General features: G+C 40.5%; 1 protein-coding gene across 1 annotated transcript; it reads left to right on the top strand.

Annotated features, from left to right (window-relative positions):
- Positions 1–167: 167 nt before the first annotated feature.
- Positions 168–16,087, top strand: LOC137584688 (uncharacterized). The gene is given in 16 exon segments (XM_068300206.1): positions 168–1,706; positions 2,842–5,084; positions 5,158–5,554; positions 5,556–5,768; positions 11,082–11,342; positions 11,403–11,593; positions 11,657–12,102; positions 12,169–12,391; positions 12,465–12,556; positions 12,623–13,287; positions 13,345–13,496; positions 13,558–13,625; positions 13,692–13,834; positions 13,991–14,112; positions 14,180–14,569; positions 14,639–16,087. Coding segments are annotated over 16 exon segments (7,224 nt in total). The 5' UTR covers positions 168–248; the 3' UTR covers positions 14,799–16,087.
- Positions 16,088–16,508: the final 421 nt, after the last annotated feature.

Genomic DNA, 16,508 nt, shown 5'->3' with positions numbered 1-16,508 from the left:
ATAAGAAATTCGCCTCAAACAGTGGCGGAGGCGGAGGTACATCATTTCTTTAAAAGAGAAGCAACCAACACCACCACAAGCAATAATAATAATAACAACAACAACAACAATGAGGATTATGATCCAAATGACAAATATATCATATCCAAGGCAGATAAAAACACACGGACACATCATCAGCAGCAGCAGCAACAGGCGGAAAAGCTGCGCCGCTCTACGGCAGCTGCCGCCACAAAAAAAGCTCACGGATGTTCTGCGAACATTGCTGTGGTGAGAGCCAACAACATCATCATCATCAGCAACAGCAGCAACAGCAACGGCAACAAGAGCAATGCCAACAACGTCAACAAGTTGGCAGCTCTCAGGCGTCCGCCATGGCACAGCGGCAACAGCTGCCATTTGGGGACTACGGTGCTTTTTATCGCGAGCACACAGATTCAGTGTCCGATTTGTCGTCGTTTCGTTTTGTCTTAAATGAAGAAGAATCGAATTCTATATTCAATACGCGCGTAGTCGCCAGTACTAATGATGTCCATAATGCTGATGATAATGTGAATGGCGATGATTATGATGATGATGATGATGACGTTGACATAGCTATATCACATACGCCACAATCCCCTTCGCCCCGATCGTTGATAGAAATAGAAAAACGGCAGCCAAAATCATCAAAAGCTACACCAAAAGCGACACAACAACAAGACAGTGCCTTAAAAGCGGCAAATGAAACGTCGCACGCGTCATCGCCTGTGTCATCCATAATTTGCGATGTATCACCAACGATTTGTTGTTATACAATTGACAAAATCCCACAGCCATCAGCAGATCCATCGCCAGATCCAACGCAGCAGCAGCAACAACAACAACAACAACACCAATTGTCAAGGTCGCCATCTCTAGTTAGTAGCGAGCCCGTCATTCCTTTGCAACATTATCAAACTAGTGCGATTGTTAGTTATCGTCCGTATATACCGAATACCTATCGTCGATATCCACCGCCGCCAGTTCCGCCAAAGCCACCGCGTAGTTGTGTTGAAGTGACAGCCAGTTGTGGGTTTTATGATGCCGAACCAGCTCTCAAGACGCGTCGATTGGGACTTCATCATCATCATCAACAACAGCAACAGCAACAACCCTATCCCTTACACTCTAATAGGGCCCATTTGCTTACCCCTTGTGCGTATGGACATGACAGCAGCTGCTGTGACTCGACTACAGTGATATCTAAAAAAAGCAACAACAAATCATATCATGTCTTTGAAGGTAACAACAATAATTACAATTGTAAATTTAGTGCAACAACAAAACCGCGAACAACAACAACAAGTGATACAACACCACGCAGTCTGATCTATGATCGACACGGTCGCCTAAAGCAAGATAATCTTATTATTAACCCATGTGACTCAGAACCGGAAACATTACTAAGACACCGTAGACAAACAAACGAACCTGTAGTGGTGGTAGTACGTAAATCGCAAAGTGAAACGCGTCTGGATGAGCCACAATTAAATCAAGTGAATCCAACGACCTATGTGAATTCCATATTATCCTTGCATAACCAAAAGTGCAATCAGAATCAGAACAGAAATCAGTTTGGAGCAACGCAACAGGCAACGAATTATATTGTAAATGAATCAAATTTTGTCTGCAATTGTAATCCTCATGTGTATGCCTGTTCAGCTGGCCTTAATCTGGAAAAAGAGGTAAGTTTGTATATATCTCCCCCACCCCCACAAAACATTCATCATGAAAAACTGACAACTAATGGACTTTTTGAATTGATTTGATCGTTCGAATATAAATCATCGAATTGCGAAAATCTATTAAAAGTATATAGACAGCAGATCAAGAGGGAGAATGAGAGATAGAGAGTGGCTTCTGTTTTTCTCTCAAGAGATAATTTACCTTGCCAGCAGGCACGTTCTTCTTGTTGAGAAAATTTAGTACAATGAGAGAAAAACATTTCTACATATGTAGATAGATATGGTTTGTCTGTCTGTCTGTTTGTCTGTCTGTTTGCAGCTTATTCTTCTTAGACTACTCTAATCGTATTTGTTGTTCTGGGGCGATGCTCTACTTTGTGTTATTTGTAAAGATTTTTGGTTAATATCTCTCTCTGTCTCTCTTTCTCTCTATCTCTCTGTGGGTGCGAGTTTAGTCCTCTAGCGGTGAGAATACCGATCTGAGATCTCTTTTTCTCTATATATACACACACTCACACACACAGATAGAGAAACAATGTACATACATATATATCTGTGGCACATTTATAGGTTTTTTTTTTTTTGGTTGTTTATACTAAAAATATCACTGTATGGGTATACATATATACGAAATAGCTTTATATAGCTCATCATTTCTGTTGTGTATGTGTATGTGTGTCATTGTGCAGCAAAAGAAAATAATGACGCTGAGAAAAAATGATGATGATGATGATCAAGAGAAAGAAGGCGCCTAAATAGCATCCAGGCACGGTTAGTACATGGTTAGACGGAAATTCATATGCTGCCCTTCAATGGAGAGCGCCTTATTAATTCAAATTGACATTACACATACGCCTAGTTGTCCAAACGACTATATAGATAGAATTGTAGGTGTTCTGCGTACATGAATATTTTAGTATATGAAATTTCAACGCATTTGTTTGTTTTCATTTGGGGAAAAAGAGCGTGAATACACCCACATCTAGTCCATAAAAAGACCATTTAGGTGGCAGTGTGGTGCGGTGGTGTGGTGTGGTGTATAAATCGCCAAACAATTCATTAATGTGTTAACTTGAATTTCTCTTTGGCTTTACGATTTTACTTGTGTTCTTTCATTTCTTTTGTTTTTTTGCAGAACACAATGGAAAAACGACGTAATACCTTGGATCGTTTTCAACGCCTCGGTTTCGGGCGTAAATCATCACCGGCTGCATCATCATCATCATCGGCAGCATCCGGTACGGAGAAACAACGCAAAACTTCCGAAAGATCGGAGCGACTCAAAGAACTGACCGAACTTTTGCGTGGTGGCAGTACTTCACGTGCCTCATCCACGCCCACACCACCGCCAGTGCCACCGCCGCGTAAACCTCGTGGCCTTCATCTGACAAATAGTTTAGAACGTCAGGATACAAACACAAGTCAAACGTCAATCGGTTCATCTTCGGCAGGCGTTCAAGATCAATTGCTAACAGCATCAGAGGCTACGAGTCGCGAGCCAAAGTCGAGCGGCAGCGGCAGTCAATTACAGAAACAGAAATCAAATGGTGGTGGTAGTGGTCATACACCCTCAACAGCCACACGCATCTTCGCATCACTCAAACCGAACACAAGTCTCTCCAACCTGGAAGCATTTCTGTTGAGTAATCGCGAGAAGTCGAAATCACCGCCGCCTCCCCCACTGTCGACAGCAGCAACACGCACCGCCGCGGCGTCAAGCAGTTGCGATTGGAATCCACATGTATCTAGACCGGAGTCGCGCACAGTCAGCGGTTCGTACGCACAGACAAAGGGCATACCATTTCGATCGGTTTCGTTCTCTCAAATCGATTGCAAGTCCACGCTGAGTGCTCTGCGCGATCGTTTGCGTCGCGATAAAGCAGTCGAAGCGCCGAGTCCCAGTCCGACGCATTCATTGCATATGCCCAAGGATAACGATGATCCTGGCTGGATACACATACCACTGAAGAAGACCGAATTGTGCATAAATCTCAATTACGGCCAAGAGAAATCATTGGAGCACGTGCTGGAGGATGTGAATGATTCTATACAAGAGGAGGATATCTTCAATACGGATAATAGCAGTTCTTCCAATCTGATCTTACCTTTGGCGGCTACTGCTAGCAGTGTGATAGCAGCTCATGCCACAATGGAATCCCTGACCGATACAATACAATCCGAAAGTGATTGCATCATCAAGGAGGAACCCTTACCCATTATTGTGCAGCCAAAGTTAGAGATTACTCCACCACCAGCATCAGCAGGATCAGATTCGGTTAGCCTCAACTCGAGTGCCCCGAACTTGGCCACTCTGATGGAGGAACAAGTGACCTTGGAATCACCGCCAGGTAACTTTTTGCAGACAGCAACCACATGTGAGATTCCAGTGCCCGTTTACGAATGTGCAGCCCAGGAGTGGCTGGAGACACCAGCCCAGGAATGGGTTGAAGTAGCTCCCGAGGAATTTGGTATTGTGCCAGAGACCATTCAACCACCGATTTCCCATGCTGCCTGCAAAATCTCTCAAACTGAGCCACTTACCACAGCTTTGCATAGCGATCTAGTGCCCACCATATCTATATCGGTTACCCATTCCTCCGAAGAGGGCGACGAGTTGGGCAGAATTGAACGTTCCCCATCGCCAGTGGTGGAGGTGGCCAAGACAGCTCAAAATACCAGACGACAGGCTTCGGAGCCGGAGCATTGCAAGCAATACAGTCACGATGATCTCGATTTAACCAATTTGGAGCTAAGGCATTCAATGGACACCATTGCCACGCCGCGGCATAGTACAGATGAGCGGCACAAGCGACACTTGGACAAGTCCACCAAACGCAAGGGCATGTATATCGATAATGCCGACTGGCATGCTCCAGCTCCGAGTCGAGGACTTGCCCTCGATATATCGGTGGCCAATTTGAATGCCATCAAGTCGGATTCCCCAGATGGTGCCACACAAATGTACATCAATAGTCCAGCCACCGATGAGATGCGTACACCAGGCTTCAATTCGTTTGAATTGAATACACCAGAGCTGGAGAAGGGATCGCCTTCCTGGAGTGGTGGCCCACGCGATAAGTCGCAATTGCTGAGCAGTTTCAGTTGCCAGAGCAGCGAAGAGAAGGATGATGCCTCCAGCAATGGTGGCCATAAGAGCTACAGTTTTTCGCGAACCGATTCCATTTCGGATAACGAGTGCGAGCGAATGGCACGTGAACGAATCACCTCCAGTCCCACGCCCAGTGGTGACTACGATTACAAGCGTTTCTCGAAGCGTCCTTTGCGTGGTCCTTATGGACAAATGCTTGAGGCGGAAATGAAGAAACCAAATCGCATGCATTTCGAGGAGATACTCGAAGAGTTGCGCGAAACCGACAGGTGAGTAACAACTACAACTACAGCTAACGCAGCCAAAATAGATATTAATGAATTTTTCATCTCTTCTCGGTAGTGTTCATTCACGTCGCCAGCGTGGCGATGAGGCAACGCCCACGGGCTCAGCCGCAGGAGTCGGCAATACGCGCACCAATATGCCACAGTATTCAAATTCCATGCGTGTGCGTAAGTCAAACACATATTTGCCAGTGCCGTCTCATGCACGCGCCGCCTCAACACCCTCACAAATCGAGCATATCAGTAAGAGTATGACCCCGTCGTCACCCATGTCAGTCTCGGAGAGGAATCTCAAAGAAGCAGCAGCAGCGGCATCGACACCGGCCACATCGACATCCACTTCAGTCTCCAGTAAGTCGCAGCAGTTACATCACATGAAGCGCGCTGCATCTGAGGCTCCTGCCCCCAAATCGCATCACAATAAGCGCAGTCAATCGATGAGCAATGAGAGGGGGCAGCAATCAGCATCCACATCAACACCAACATCACCATCATCATCATCATCATGGGGCTAAACGTAATTTGGATGCAAATGCCACAGGTGGCAACAACAACAACAACAAGTCAAAGGCCAGTGGTGATTTGAAACCCACTCCAGCACTTTTAGCCGAATTGCTAAAAGGCTCCAGCGAGAATATGATATCGGAGCAGCGCCAAAAAACAATTGCGGTGAGTAGGAACCATTTACACTGGGAAACCTCTTGAGTTCTAAGAAATTCCATGGCAGGACTTTTATATTTGAGTAAACTGTGATTCCTGCTACAAAATGCCCTTTAAGGGCTTAATAGCAAGTTTTTGTTTCTGTTCAATCCTTGACAGGAATTCCTAGATAAAAGAACTAAAGTAATGCCTGTCTATAATCGTCAGATGTTTATGTCATCTTTAAGCCGAATCCATTTCTATTGTATGAGCATAAACTATAAAAATGGCGCAGTCCTCGGTAGACGAGTTGTCTAAGTGACCCAGTCATTTGAGCAACTGAACAACGAGGATCCGGGTTCGAATCCCAGGCTAGTGTATGGATGTAGTTTTCGTCTAAGCCGAAGGCCCTAGTTGCCAGTGCTTGTAAAATATAGTTAGGTTGATAGTTTAAAACTATATCCTATACTTATAATAATAATAATAATAATAATAATAATAATAATAATAATAATAATAATATAAAAATGGCATCAGAAATGGTTTAAACAAATGACAACAAAAGGAACTTAAACTCATATTTTATAGACTTTTGGAGGAAAAAATTTATCTAATTTTTCATGGGATAACAAACGAAATAGTTTTAATCGAAACAATGATAGGTTCATTGCCACTTTTGCAACAAGACACTTTCGATTTACATTCGTGAAATGCATTTTCGCATCTGTTTCAAATTTATGTATTATACTTTACCCCCCAAAGCCACCCACCACATCCATTTCCCCAACCCTCTCACTGATCGCATATTCATGGGCATCGTAAAGCCAAAGATTTAGCACTTTGTAAGAATTTACATGATTTTTATTTACGTAGTAATATTTCTTTTATAAATTTTTCTCATTTTTCTCGAAGTTGCTTTGGTTTTTTTGTTTTTTTTTTTTAATAATTGCCATTGCAGTCATCGTCTATTAAGCGATTATTATTTTAGCACCAGAATCTGAGTATGTTCCTTTGTTTCTACAATCCAAATAGCGTTGGTCATTACTTTGCCTATTTGTGTAGCCTCGGTCGAGTCTCTGTTGAATGCACACACGCACACACACACAGTCACATTCTGTGTGTGTGTGTGTGCCTGATTTTGTTTTGTTTGCAAAGCGATTTGACTCGATTTAGTGGAAAATGCACGGCTAAACGATAGAACCACGGTGAACGGTAAACGGTGAACGGTGTGTGGGCGTGAGGATGAAGATGCGCATGCTCCACCAAAGAAACTCATCATCATCTCATGCGCATTGGAAATGTGTGTTAGTATGTTAACAGAAGTCTCTTTAGACCAACTATTTCAATTCCATTGTTTCACACAGTGAACTTACAGTGGTTGCTGGAGCCACAATTCTTGGACAAATTAAATGCCCTTAACATTTAAGCTGTTAACTAATTAAAATTTAAAAAAGAATGATTTAAATATGAAAATTCTTTCGAAAAATTTTATAAACAAAGTCGGAAAATTCCAAACAATTTATTTTATGGTATTCTTAGAATGCAAATAAGTCGACTTTTTTAATATCTCATAATGTTAGATTATTATTTCAAAATTTTTTAAACTTTAATGCAAATTTAAAGCTTGAATTCAGTAAAAGATGGAAAAAATTTAGATTTTTTATATTAACTTGTGAATATTAGACTAAAACAGGGTAAAAACTTTGCTAAAAGTAAAATAATTTTAGAAGAAACTCCTGTAATACTTAGTCTTGAGTAAGAAAGGGATAGAAGAGAGAGACAGGGAGAGAGAGAGACAGGGAGAGAGAACATTAAGGCTTATTTCCTTTGGATATGGAAAGTAAAAGTATCAATTTTTCGGGCATAACAAAAGTAACAGTAAATGTTTGAGTGAATTGATTTATAGCACACCTTCTTTCGGCCACTTGTCGCATGCAAGTTCAAGTTGTTCTCTCTGGCTCTCTCTCTCTCTCTCTCCCTCCAGTCGCTCTCTTTCTCGAGAGAGTTGCGCACGACATTGGCATTCCAATGATGTACTAACAGCTGAGACTACTTTCGGGAAGTGTGTGGGAGTACAAGGGGCAGAGCAGGGTTGGGGAGGATTCGGATGGACTTGGGTACTCATGTACGCATCACCATCAGAGTGTGGAACTGGTCTGTTTATTACTTAGTTTCCTGCTGCTGCCTCACAGCCAGCAGCAGCAGCAGCAGCAGCGTACACATGGGATAAATAATGTTATGTTTGCTACAAAGCAGATAAAATTCAAATTCATGATGGCTTTTTTTTTTGTTTTTGTTTTGTTATTGTATTTTAGCCGCCTTTTTTTGTTTTTTTTTCGCTCTGTATTTCGTTATAGAATGTGTACAGATGTACGATAGATACTTGTGTATCTGTATTGTATTGTTTTAAACATACAACTACGACGCATGTTGCCTTTACTTAGTTCTTGTCGGTCGGTTTGGATGGGTGAACTGGTCGGTCGGTGGGTGGCTCCTCCTCGTCATTGTTGTTGTTGTTTTTTTCGCTTTGCTTTGCTTTTGCTTGATTGGAATATGAAAAATGGAAATTAAGTGTGTATATGGCACAATGGAATGTATTTTTTTTCTTTCGTTGTCCGTTTTCTCCTCCTCAGAGCGTGTAGTCGTAGCGCACTCCTGTTCTAGCTGGTTGTATGTGGCACTGGCTACTGCCAACACTCACTCATATTGTATATGGATGGTGAGCTGCTGCTGTTGTTGCTGCTGCTTCTGTTAATGCTCTCCCGCGCAGCAGTAGCAGTAGCATTTAGCAGCCGTAAGAGGCACAGAGGCACACTCTTCGGAGGCACAGAGTATTCCACCGCCAACGTAGCCAATGTAGCCATTTGCTTCCCACTGTTTGTTGGCCCCGTGTTTTAATTCTTATTTGCTTTTCTACGACGATTGTGTACCGAAATATATTCATGTTTCGCTTTTGCTTGTTTCTATTATTTTGTTGGTTTTTCCCGTGAGAAAACCAAAAAGAAAACCGAAAAAGATACATTTGAACGGGCGTGTAACGACAGCAAACAAACAACAAAAAGAAAATCCAGAAAACACAAAAAAATATATATATATACACATACCGAAGGAAAAAATTCCTATACAAACGCAAAAAAAAAAACAGAAAAATTGTCGATATATCTGTTTAAATGTATATGTGTGGTATTATATATATATGTATATGTGTGTGTGCTTGAAAAACGATTCATCAAAATTTTATTTGATTACCAAAAACAAAAAAAAAATGTTAGCCATGTTAAGAACTGTTTTTCTTTTTGCCTCTTCCATTTAATCAAAATTCTTGTACAATTTACATACTTCTATATATATTTATATACAGAAACGAAAAGAAAACCATCCTGAGAGAAAATTTCTGTCTGCTAATGGCTGTCTCAATACATGTGTATCTGTGTGTGCGGCTATGCACACTAGTGTGCGTGCGTGTGTGTGTGTGTGTATGTGTACCTGACTGCACAAGGCCAACCTCTTGTTGCGCCGCGTTAGAGTGCAAAAACAATTTTTCCCATTTTACTTTTTACTTGTTTTCCTTTTAGTTACAACAACTGGAAAGTGAATTTTCTATTGTAAATGGATATTCAAATTCAATTATCATTGATTTTTAAACATCAGAAATTCAATTTGCCTATGGCCACAACGCTGAAAAGTATGCAACAAACAAATTATACGAAAAAAACCCGCATAAAAAGGCGAAAAGAGCAACAAGCTCAAAAACAAAAAAATATATGTATACACATTGAAAAAGTAGAGTGTGGAAGTGTGTGTGTGCGTGTGTATGTGTGTGTGCTTCTGTGATAACATGTTGCTTACCTTGTTTCTTGCTGTTATTGGCAGTTAAATGCCTGTTGTTATGGACTTAATCAATTAATTAAATAGCCATAAAAATACAGGCAATACAGCTGACTAGTCAGTCGACTGCCTGAATGACTGATGGATATTTTCGATAAAGTTGTTTATGAATCACAGCAAAATGTCTATAAAAAAAACAGCAGGCTCTCCAGTTTTTACTGCGATTTTGAAACCCAAGCCCACAACTATTACCAGGGCCGGGCTTAAACACAAATAAGGACTATTTAAATTGTTTAAGCAATGCTCTCTCACTAATCGTCAGTCCTTGTTAGTGAGACTCTTCTTATTGATTTATGAGTCTCAGGAGTCAGAAATCAGGAGTTTATGTAAGAGACATGATGCTACAAGCTTCAAGGTTGTCATTTCACTTTTTGCTTCAAAACTAATCCGGCCCTGACAGTTACACACGCCTTGACGCTATTGTTGTTGTTCCTATTGGCCTTGGCTAGGGCCCCAGCAGCAGCAACAACACCGACAACACCAACAATAACATGGTCAGTGTCATTATCAAACTACAACCACACGCAAAATCCATGGGCAGGCGCACTACAACAGAATCAACATCCTCATGCCTCAAAGCAAGCCACTGACACTGTCATCATGTCCATGTGGGATGCGGTTATGTGGTTCTCCCACTTAACTACATCTACGCATATTATGTGGATGTTGCAGCTGCCTTTTTTTTATTATTGCGTATTCACCTTCTTTTCTTTCTATTTTTAGTTTAGTCTTTTTCTGTGTGTGTGTGTGTGTGTGTGTGTGTAGTTCACTTTGGTCATGCAATTGAATCAGACGAGTTTTCGCTTTTATGTTTGTTTTTCTTAGGCTAGTTAATATAGTTTAGTTGTCTCCGGCTCATCGCAACTCAAACAAGTGAAACAATCAATTAAATTAAAAACAAAACAAAAGTCGTGAATAAACAAAAACAAAAACAGAAGAACAATCCATTTAAACAAACATGTCGCATAATCGTGAAAATTTACGATTAAGCTTGCTAGATTTACAAGCAACAATAACCGCACCCTCCAATACCGTCGCCGCCGCCCTCCTACCCCAAGCTCATAGCCATAGCCAGGCAATGCCTTCATTGGCAGCAGCAGCTCCACTCCTGCCCTCCACCAGCAGTAGCAACAGTAGCAGCAGTGTATCCCAAGCTGTTTCCATGGCCACCACCACAGTGGCTCGATTGAGTAAGGCTGGCTTTGGTGCCGGAGCGGCTGGCTATCAGAATGATAAATGCGATCGGCTAAAGAAAATGACTTCAATCACCTGCTCCGATTCGGAGGATGATTCGGAGCGGCGTGCACAATTTGAGATTGGTAGTAGTAAATGGAATCTGGGCGGTTATGAAGGCGTAAGTTTCAATTGGCTAGTTCTAACTATTTATCGGTTGCTTTAAATCCTCTCGAACTTCAATCTTTACTGATTTCATATACTTCTTCTCTTCTTCTACAGGACACACGAACCTATGTGGTGCAGGAAATCTATCGCAATGAGCAATCCTATGTGGAATCTTTGCAAACTGTAGTCCTAAAGTATCTGAAAGTGTTGAAAGCTCCCGAACATGCTGGCATGATTGATACACGTACTGTGGATGAGATATTCTTTATGGTGCCCGATATTCTTGAGATACATGAAAAGTTTTTGGGTGAATTGAAGCAACGTCTCGATGACTGGGACATACAACAGAAAGTTGGCGATGCCTTTATGGATACGGTATGCAACTCAATACCAATTAGTATGTTAAATGTTCTCTAACTAATGAACTTGTTACAGTTTTCGAAATTGGAAGTTTTGGAGGTCTACACATCGTTTGTGAACAATTGCAATCGAGCCAAAAATGCCATCAGATCCATGAAACATCAGCGACCGTCGTTTGCCAAATTTCTAGAGTCAACAGCTCGCGAACATAAAGGCAAACTGACCTTGGATAATTTACTAATCAAACCAGTGCAAAAGTTTCCCAAGTGAGTTGAACCGAGTGTTAACCAAATTGATTATGGTTTGATAATGTTTAACTTCCTTTTTAGCTACGAGTTGCTCTTCCAACGCCTTATTAAACACACAGATCACGATCATCCCGATCAGAAGCATTTGCAGGATGTCCTCAAGTTAGTTCACGACATTCTCGTTCACATCAATTGCAAAGAGCGTGAAATAATGGAGAATGGTCAACGTGAGGCCACGCTGCGTGAACTGGAAGGTGTCATTGAAGGCATCACCGATTTAATATCGCCCGAACGACAATTTCTCCTATTCGATTTGGTGTCAATGCCATCTGGACAAGGGGCTCGCAAAGATCGCGGTTTCTTCCTCTTCAACGATTTGCTGGTCCTGACGAGCATTAAGAAACGCAGTGGCACCATTCGCAAACCGAATAGCTCAATTTGCCCGGGCACAGTGGCCACAACTTTGGACACCAACAAGTACAAGTTTCTTACCAAGATTAGCTTAGATTGCCTGGAAATTGTCAAATGTAAGTTGAAAAGGGTTCATTGAAAAATTTTGAAGTTATATTGATAGAATTTTTTGACTTGCACAGCCAAAGACGAGAATATTAAACGCATTGTCAGCGAAATCGAGAGTCTGGCCGACGATTGTGGTAAATTGCAACAAATCACTGATATCACAGTATCCTTGAGATATCCGCATCAGTATCTGGAGGATGTCATACGTGAACTGCATCGTGATGTTCAGCGACAGCTTTCCGAACGTCAATCGAATGACACACAATTGAATATGCTGGAGCTGACTGTCAGTTCACCGTGAGTGTTAATTATTTTACAAATACATATAAAAGTCCTTGAATCAATAATAAATAACAATTCTTATTGTCAGAAGTGGCAATCAAAAGTTAACAGTTGTCTTCAACAAGACCGAGAAGCGCACACAATGGGAGGAGACCTTCAATGAAGCAAAACAGAAACTGGGTGAGTTTTAATGGAAAAACGTTCTGTTTCTCAATTCTTACTTAAGTTAGTTTACGCTTTTTCCAGCCGCCACACTCGAACGTCATCCTATTCCTGAGTTCCTAACATCCATACCCATACGTAAGACACGAGCTGGACTCCAATTTACGTGTGCAGCGGCCACATTGAGTGACAATCGAGATGTCTGGGTCTGTAATAGTGATGGCTATGTGGGCCAAGTGTGCATCATGTCCCTGCATCCAGAGCCAAATGTAACCAGTTGTAATGGTGTCTGCAATGCTCGTATACTTTGTGTGGCTTCGGTGCCGGCGTATAGTGCAGGAGCCTCAAATCGTCGTAGCGGCAGTGCCGGAGATCAGTCTGGTGCAGCGCATGATGATGCCAAGGACACGAAAGGCAGCAAACATGGTCATAGCTATACCCAGCAGCTGCGTGACTATCGTAAGAGCATCTCTCCCAGTTTTCAACCTGCTTCAGCAACCGCAACGCCAGAGAAAAAGAAAACTCCAACGCCTGCGGCCAACGATGGAACAGAAACCTCCGCCACGAATACTAGCACCACCGCTACCACCAACACCACAAGTGATACTCAGTTAGAATTAAATTTAAGTTCGAGCGATGATGAGCCCGATGCTGCCGGAACAGCTGCCACGCTGAATAGTGGCAATGTTCCGGTGGAACGTGTACCCAGCCCTGCTCCCTCAATGCATGCCCCATATCACGCGCATCAGGTAAGGCCATTCCAAGCAACCTACTCGATCTACTTATTAATTTTCAACTTTTTCTAGGAATCGAATCCTGAGGAAGGCGAATGCAATCAATCAACCATGTGGATCGGTACAGAAGATGGCTGCATTCATGTCTACAATAGTACCGACAATATTCGCATCAAAAAGAATCGCATTAAGATTGAGCATCATTCAGCCGTTTATTCCATTTTGTAAGTCTCTAGAATCCATAAAAAGAAGAATGAAATGAAACTTGTGCTTTTCCTTTACTAGGTACCTGGACAATCGAGTTTTTGTCTCATTAGCAAACGGTGATATCTGTGTTTATCTTAGAGATGGTGGTATGTGTCTCCCCTCTTGTGGGTATTTTCCGAATTCTAAGGATCCTTTTTTGTTTTTTTCCCCAGCCACATCATGGAATACATGCTCATCACATTGTCTATCAATTGGCACGGTTACAAGTCCGGTGACAAAACTACTAAATGTTGATGGCAAACTTTGGTGCTCCATTCAAGGAATTATCAAAGTGTTAGATGTGGACACATTGACGGTAATTTAAAGCCAACATTAACTTAGATAATCTTTGAGCTGCACCTGATTCCTAAAAAACATCTCAGTCCGAAATCTTGTTACCTTTCAAGAGGATTAAAATCTAGTAAAACTGATAGAAGTAGGTATTTATATAAACATTCAAATTCTCTTGCAGGTTATTAATCAAATACAGATATCATCGGATTCGAAGCCGATAACAAACATGACAGTATCAAACAATTATGTGTGGATATCCATACAAAACTCAGCACATATTAAATGTTTCCATTCCAATACGTAAGTTAAATTAAGAAAATAATTGCTTTAATATTAATAATTAATATCTACTTGATCGTTTTGTTAGCCACCAACAAATCACCGAGGTGAATCTCGCTCCCGCCGTCAATAAAATGCTTTCGAATTGCGATGAGATTATAAGACAGCATAAGGCAGCTTGTCTGCGTGTCACATCGTTACTTTGCTGCAAAGATCTCATATGGATAGGCACCAGTGCCGGAGTCCTGCTTACCATACCGGCTCAGGGCTATGAGAAAGGAGCCCTTAATGTTGTACCCACTGGCATACCACATGGCCACACCGGACATGTTCGTTTCCTGACCTTTGTGGAGACAACTGGTCTGGAGGGTTCGGCCAATTCTTCCAGCTCCTCATCGTCGGCAGCAGCTGCAGCAACTGGCCGTGAGGCAGCTGGGTCTGGCTCGGGTACTACCAGCGATGAATATACTAAACAGGGGTAAGTTTTTGCTATTCTTCTCACCGACTATTTGTGATCTTACGATGTATCCTCTCTTTTGCCTTGCAGTTCCATCAAGCACTCAAAATCGAAATCGGAAACAAATAATACCCTTATCATATCTGGTGGTGATGGCTACGAAGATTTCCGCAATTCGGGTGCCAATTCGTTGAGCGAAATCGCTGGACGCGAGGACAGCACCAATCATTTATTAATTTGGCAAATTTGAAGCAGAAGACGTAAAAATCGCTGGCGGTTGCTGCTTTCCAGATGGAAGAACAATAACTGATATTGATCCCCATATTGGTGGCAAAGAGTGGCAATTGAAAGATAGACTACCCACCGTAAAGAAAATCATAAACAAACAACAATTGGGTTAAAAGTAGACTGCAGCGGTTTTTATAAGTACACGATTTCGAATCTCCCAGAAAAAAAAAACAACACAATTACATAACATACACCTTATATGTATGTGTATAGTAGAATGGGCCAAAAAAACTAGAATTTTCGAGTCTTGAGATGGTTCAGTGTTTAGGAATTGGAATTTATAGAAACTTTAAACTTTTACTTTGCGAGAATTCCTACTTATTTTAGTTTTTATTCTTCCCTTTTTTATTACAATTATTGTAAACTGGCAGATGCTGCGTATACGTAATTTTGGTCTTGGACTGGAATTTAAAAGTATAATTTGGGCCTTTCTAGCTGAAAACTCTTAAACTAGTTAATTGTTTTGAGTCTCTGATGTAAATTTCTTTGGAATTGGAATTGGCAGTTAACGATCAAGTATACGCAGTGTATGTCAGCAAATATTCAATATATGATGGCAAGGGTTAAGGAAGTTAAAAACTCATGTATTTAAGTTAAGCCAACATTGTGAACATAAAATCCATCAATGGATATTCAAGAAAAATGTAAAAAGAGTTAAGGATTAAGAGATTCTACTACCTAAACATCAATGCGACTCAAGATTAGAAAATTCTTGCCATTCGGTACGTGGCCTAGTGTAAGTTATTTATTGGACATTTACACCAGTCGAGAATTGCAGCAAAAAATGAAAGAAAGCTGTCAAATTATTTAGTAAAATAGTTGAATTCATTGCTCGAAGTTTATACATTAATAGTTATATATGTACTTATATTTAACTGAATAGTTATTTACATGCGTTCAGGATCTTTTGTATTATGTAAATCCCTAACAAAAAAAAAAAAAAACAAAACTGAACTAGTGCCAAACAAAAACAAAATTGTACTTATTGAGCCAAAATCATATTTGAGCAACTAATTTTTTTGTTTTTTTTTCTCATGTATATATACTTAGTAGGTATATACACAACACAATTCAGATTTAACTGTGAAGGTGGAAGAATAAATAAGCTAAAGGAACAATTCTACATATATTCCATATAATCCACATGAATTCAAGTATATGTATATATATAAAACGGAATAAGTATATATATATACATACATATTTATTATAGATATTTTTGTATTGTATAGCAGGCAAGCCGCAAGCGAACTAAATATAAATACTATTATTTAAAATTTTTGCAATTTAAGAGTTTGATTCTATATAAAGAAATGCAAATACATATATATACATTTAAATTATTATGTATGTAAATTTATGAGAATACAGGTTTAATTTGTAAAAATTTAAATTGATTTATACATTTACATACATACATATATATAATTATACATAAATACATACGTGAATATAAGATGTATGTAAAGTTCTTCAAATGATCACGATCAACCTTCGTAAAGAGTTATACATTTACCGATTTAAGGCCTAACAAATAAATAAAAATCATATTATAGTTGTAATAACAATAATAATAATAATAAATCCAACAAAAATGCATTAATCGAATTTATTCAAAACAAAACACTCAACGGATATATATAAAAGAGAGATCGATTCATGATATCAAAGC

The sequence above is a fragment of the Drosophila tropicalis genome, unplaced genomic scaffold (genome assembly GCF_018151085.1).
Source record: "Drosophila tropicalis isolate 14030-0801.00 unplaced genomic scaffold, ASM1815108v1 contig_878, whole genome shotgun sequence".
Classification (NCBI taxonomy): Eukaryota; Metazoa; Arthropoda; class Insecta; order Diptera; family Drosophilidae; genus Drosophila; species Drosophila tropicalis.
The sequence above is the reverse complement of the archived record's forward strand: the minus strand, read 5'-3'. Positions and strand labels throughout refer to the sequence as shown.